At 50.7% G+C, this 5,000-nt stretch overlaps 2 protein-coding genes across 3 annotated transcripts in view; one reads left to right on the top strand and one right to left on the bottom strand.

Moving 5' to 3' along the window:
• Nucleotides 1-250: 250 nt before the first annotated feature.
• LOC306841251 (uncharacterized protein) lies at nucleotides 251-1,885 on the top strand. Its single transcript, XM_079371032.1, has 2 exons — nucleotides 251-428; nucleotides 927-1,885. The coding sequence occupies exons 1-2, from the start codon at nucleotides 360-362 to the stop codon at nucleotides 1,590-1,592; spliced, it is 735 nt and encodes a 244-aa protein (XP_079227158.1). The 5' UTR covers nucleotides 251-359; the 3' UTR covers nucleotides 1,593-1,885.
• A 256-nt stretch (nucleotides 1,886-2,141) lies between these two features.
• The window catches only part of eno3 (enolase 3, (beta, muscle)), an 8,201-nt gene continuing 5,342 nt past the window's right edge, over nucleotides 2,142-5,000 (bottom strand). For both annotated transcript variants that reach the window (XM_079371031.1, XM_079371030.1), the window contains exons 8-14: nucleotides 4,493-4,598; nucleotides 4,206-4,403; nucleotides 3,191-3,267; nucleotides 2,988-3,112; nucleotides 2,745-2,853; nucleotides 2,494-2,552; nucleotides 2,142-2,408 (exon numbers count right to left, since the gene is read on the bottom strand). In XM_079371031.1, coding sequence (XP_079227157.1) covers nucleotides 2,339-2,408; nucleotides 2,494-2,552; nucleotides 2,745-2,853; nucleotides 2,988-3,112; nucleotides 3,191-3,267; nucleotides 4,206-4,403; nucleotides 4,493-4,598 — 744 coding nt within the window. In that variant the 3' untranslated portion in view covers nucleotides 2,142-2,338. The remainder of the gene's footprint in view (nucleotides 2,409-2,493; nucleotides 2,553-2,744; nucleotides 2,854-2,987; nucleotides 3,113-3,190; nucleotides 3,268-4,205; nucleotides 4,404-4,492; nucleotides 4,599-5,000) is intronic.

Genomic DNA, 5,000 nt, shown 5'->3' with positions numbered 1-5,000 from the left:
CGCCCCCTGCTGACGGCTAACAGAACTTCAGCAGTCAGTCCACTTCCGTCTCACTTTTAAATCCTTCTTTTAGTCCTACAGCTCGTGACTCATTTCTGAGCTGCGCACAAACTACAACCCCCAGGTCCTTCTGTGTGTGACGTCACTTATAACCTGGGTGTAAAGCACACTGAGCTTACCTGTGATGAAAGCTGCTATTCTCTTGTCACATGGTTATGAGGTAATTAGCTAACGTCATTAAGGGGTGGGGCTTAACAGAAAACCAGCTTCCAACAGCTCGCGATACGCTGCAGGATCTCGAGAACATAAACCCTCACGTGACGTGGCTTGACTCAGCAGAGAGCGAGGAGCAGAGCGGGATGGAGAACCCGAACCCTGAACAGAACCAGAACACATCGGCCTCGTGCACCAGAGGAACTGACGTTCAGGTAACACTTTGTGACGTCATTTATAAACACGAGGAGTCGCGGTTTGAATATTGACTTATCAGTTTAAATGTATTCAACCGGTTTGGGATCAATGAAGTACATCTGTCGATTCATGAGTTTACGTTTTTAAAAACATCAAGCAGATAAACGTCCCCGCGTACCGTCGTGACGTCACTAGCCCGAGACGAAGAAAGTTTGCAGTTTTTGAGCTGCGTGCAGGTAACAGCGGAACATTTGGACATGTTTACTGTGATCCTCTCTGGATCCAGACAGAGACCGCCATGTTCCTTTGAACCAGCTCACCTCTGCTGTCACGTGACACTCCTCCCTGCTGTTCAGCCAGGAAGTGAGACCGACTCTTCTCAGGTGCCTAACGGATCTGGGTTCATTGAGACTTAATCTGAACACTAAAGTTAAAGGAGCAGTCTGAAGCTCTGCGTGTTGAAGAACACCTGTAAAGTGTCGTGTTCAGCTGTGTGTTTGTTTCTGCTGCTTTAGGTATGGAGTCTAAAACAAGAGCAGAGTGACGCCTCCGTCCAAACATCTGCATCTTTGAAGACTGAGGGAGAGAAACCGTACAGCTGTGTCCACTGTGAGAAAAGGTTTGCTCGTCTGACTCACTTGAAGAACCATCAGAGTGTTCACACTGGAGAGAAACTACACTGTTGTCGACTGTGCGGTAAAGGCTTCGCTCGAGCAGGTTCTTTAAGAGTCCATTTCCGCATTCATACTGGAGAGAAACCGTACACCTGTGACCACTGCGGGGCCACTTTCGCACACAAGGGCCACTTCAAAACTCACCAGAACATTCACACGGGAGAGAGCCAGACGGAGTGTGATCAGTGTGGGAAAACTTTCACCACCGCTGCCGCCTTAAAGTACCACCGACGGATCCACGCCGGGGAGAAACCACACAAGTGTGAGCACTGCGGGAAGTCTTTCACCAGGCGGAGTCCTCTGATCCGACACCTGCGCGTTCACACCGGAGAGAAGCCGTACTTCTGTGACGTATGCGGGAAACATTTTGCTCGAGGGAGCGCCATGAAGGTCCACCGGCGTCTTCACACGGGAGAGAAACCGTACTGGTGTGATCAGTGCGGGAAAACGTACACGACGTCAGGCAGCTTGAACCTCCACAAACGATGTCACACAGGGGACCTTTAACTCTTCTCACTGCTGTTTGTTTTGTAAACAGCAGCTCTTGTTACCATGACAACGGGCCAGGGTCAAATTCAAACCCGTGGCCGCTGCACTGAGGACGATTGTCTCACTGTGACGTCCTCGTGCTCCTCTCAGGTGAACGCCACGCGTCTTAAAGACTAGCTCATCATCGTTGTTTACAAAATGGATTCCAAATGTTTGACAGTCTGATGACCAACAATGTTTTATCTTTTTATGGACTTACACTGATCATGTTTTTATTCTGTTGAGTATGAATTAAAAACTCCTCCAGATGATTGGTTGATTTATTAAAGATGGCTGCTTTCGTCCTCGCTCGGGTACAATCACTTCTATCTGAAGCAGTTCCACTGCCCGCTTCCATCGCTGCAACACCTGTTCACCTGATAACTGCTCTCATATCTGGCAAACCCAGGGGCGTCCAAAACGGCCTTCAAAGCCCCGCCTACCTTCTCTGGTCCAATCAGATCCAGAGCAGGTGCCGCCGATGACATCACTGAGATACAGACGGTTTAGTGACAATGAAAGAAAACGTTTAGTTTTTTAGGTTTTGTTCTTTATTCTGTGGTTTTTAAAAAAAACATCTTTTTAATGGAATTACAGTCAGGAAGGCGGGGCTAACCCACTGTGACCTTTGACCCCTAAGCCCCCGAAAGAAAGTGTACAGGAGGGGCTTCAAAGGTCATCAATGAGTCGTCATGACGACACAGACAGGAAGTCAGGTTGCAGCTTCAGTTGATCTTTGGGTGGCGGTAATCTTTACCGGCGAACTTGGCCTTGTCCCCGAGCTCTTCCTCGATCCTAAAGGTCAAAGGTCACAGAGGTCAGGGTTTTTTTTTTATTATGTGCTTTTACTTTGAAGTGTGTAAGGACAGGAAGTTCTCACCTCATCAGCTGGTTGTACTTGGCCAGACGCTCCGACCTGCAGGGGGCGCCAGTCTTAATCTGAGAGAGAGAGAGAGAGAGAGAGACAGGTGGTCAGTGAGACAGGGACTCATTCTACCTTTAATCAGTGTAGTGTCATACCTGTCTCTCTCTCTACCTGTCTCTCTCTCTCTACCCATCTCTCTCTCTCTCTCTACCTGTCTGTCTCTGTGTTACCTGTCTCTCTCTCTCTACCCGTCTCTGTGTGCGTACCTGTCCGGTGCAGAGTCCGACCACCAGGTCAGAGATGAAGGTGTCTTCAGTCTCTCCTGAACGATGACTCACCATCACACCCCAACCACTGCTCTGAGCCAGCTTACACCTGTGAGACAGACGGACAGACGAGAGACAGGTGAGACAGACAGACGGGAGGACAGACAGGTAGAGAGAGAGAGACAGACAGGTCGGACAGACAGACAGACAGGTGAGAGACAGATGGATGGACGGGTGTCTTACGCCTGGATGGACTCGGTCACTGAGCCGATCTGGTTGACTTTGAGCAGCAGACAGTTGCAGGCCTTCTTGTCGACTGCCTGCTGGATCCTCTTGGGATTGGTCACTGTCAGGTCGTCTCCTACGATCTGATTGGTTCAAAACAAACATTAGAGTCACTTCAGTCCGTCTGCATGTCTCTCTCTCTCTCCGCCCGTCTGTCTCACCTGGATGTCTGTAGAGGCGGTGAACTTGGCCCAGTTTTCCCAATCGTCCTGGTCGAAAGGGTCCTCGATGGACTGAACTAAAGAGAGAGACAGACGGGTTAGAGACAGACGGGTTAGAGACAGACGGGTTAGAGACAGACGGGTTAGAGACAGACGGGTTAGAGACAGACAGACGGGTTAATGACAGACAGGTAGAGACAGACAGACGTTAAAGACAGACAGGTTAAAGACAAACAGACAGACAGGTAGAGACAGACAGACGGGTTAAAGACAGACAGACAGGTTAGAGACAGACGGGTTAAAGACAGACAGGTTAGAGACAGACGGGTTAAAGACAGACAGACGGGTTCGAGACAGACAGACAGGTTAAAGACAAACAGACAGACAGGTTAGAGACAGACAGACGGGTTAAAGACAGACAGACGGGTTAAAGACAGACAGACGGGTTAAAGACAGACAGACGGGTTAAAGACAGACAGGTAGAGACAGACAGACGGGTTAGAGACAGACGGGTTAAAGACAGACAGGTAGAGACAGACAGACGGGTTAGAGACAGACGGGTTAAAGACAGACAGACAGGTAGAGACAGACAGACAGGTTAGAGACAGACGGGTTAAAGACAAACAGACAGACGGGTTAGAGACAGACAGACGGATAGAGACAGACAGACGGGTTAAAGACAAACAGACAGACAGGTTAGAGACAGACGGGTTAAAGACAGACAGACGGGTTAAAGACAGACAGACAGGTTAAAGACAGACAGACAGGTTAAAGACAAACAGACAGACGGGTTAGAGACAGACGGGTTAGAGACAGACGGACGGACAGGTTAAAGACAGACAGGTTAAAGACAGACGGGTTAGAGACAGACAGACGGGTTAGAGACAGACAGACGGATAGAGACAGACAGACGGATAGAGACAGACAGACGGGTTAAAGACAAACAGACAGACAGGTTAAAGACAGACAGACGGGTTCGAGACAGACAGTTAGAGACGGACGGGCGTCTCCTCACCTGGGTAGCCCTTGATGAAGCTGCGGTACAGGTCTCCCAGCTGGTCTCCACTGATGTGTCTGGACGGGTCGTCGGGGGACTTGAAGTCCAGGTCGTATTTGCCGCTGCGGAAGAACTCGGAGGCGGCCACGTCCATCCCGATGATGATCTTGTCGGGGTAACCGGCCTTCTCGATGGCCGTCTTCAGGAGCTCCAGAGCTGCGGGGTCAAAGGTCAGGACACACACGTCACTCACACAACATTCAAACATGGTGAACACAGAGCAGACAGACGGGTGCCTGTCTCACCCTCATTGTTCTCCAGGATGTTGGGGGCGAAGCCGCCCTCGTCTCCCACGTTGGTGGCGTCCTTGCCATACTTGGCTTTGATGACGTTCTTCAGGTTGTGGTAGACCTGAGGACAAACAGAGCAGAGAGACAGGTTCAGAGCAGTGAGACGGGTTCAGAGCAGAGAGACGGGTCTAAGCAGTGAGACGGGTTCAGAGCAGAGAGACGGGTTCAGAGCAGTGAGACGGGTTCAGAGCAGTGAGACGGGTTCAGAGCAGAGAGACGGGTTCAGAGCAGAGAGACGGGTTCAGAGCAGTGAGACGGGTTCAGAGCAGTGAGACGGGTTCAGAGCAGAGAGACGGGTTCAGAGCAGAGAGACGGGTTCAGAGCAGAGAGACGGGTTCAGAGCAGTGAGACGGGTTCAGAGCAGAGAGACGGGTTCAGAGCAGAGAGACGGGTTCAGAGCAGAGAGACGGGTTCAGAGCAGTGAGACGGGTTCAGAGCAGTGAGACAGGTTCAGAGCAGAGAG

This window comes from Symphodus melops, assembly GCF_947650265.1.
Source record: "Symphodus melops genome assembly, chromosome: 20".
Classification (NCBI taxonomy): Eukaryota; Metazoa; Chordata; class Actinopteri; order Labriformes; family Labridae; genus Symphodus; species Symphodus melops.
The sequence above is the reverse complement of the archived record's forward strand: the minus strand, read 5'-3'. Positions and strand labels throughout refer to the sequence as shown.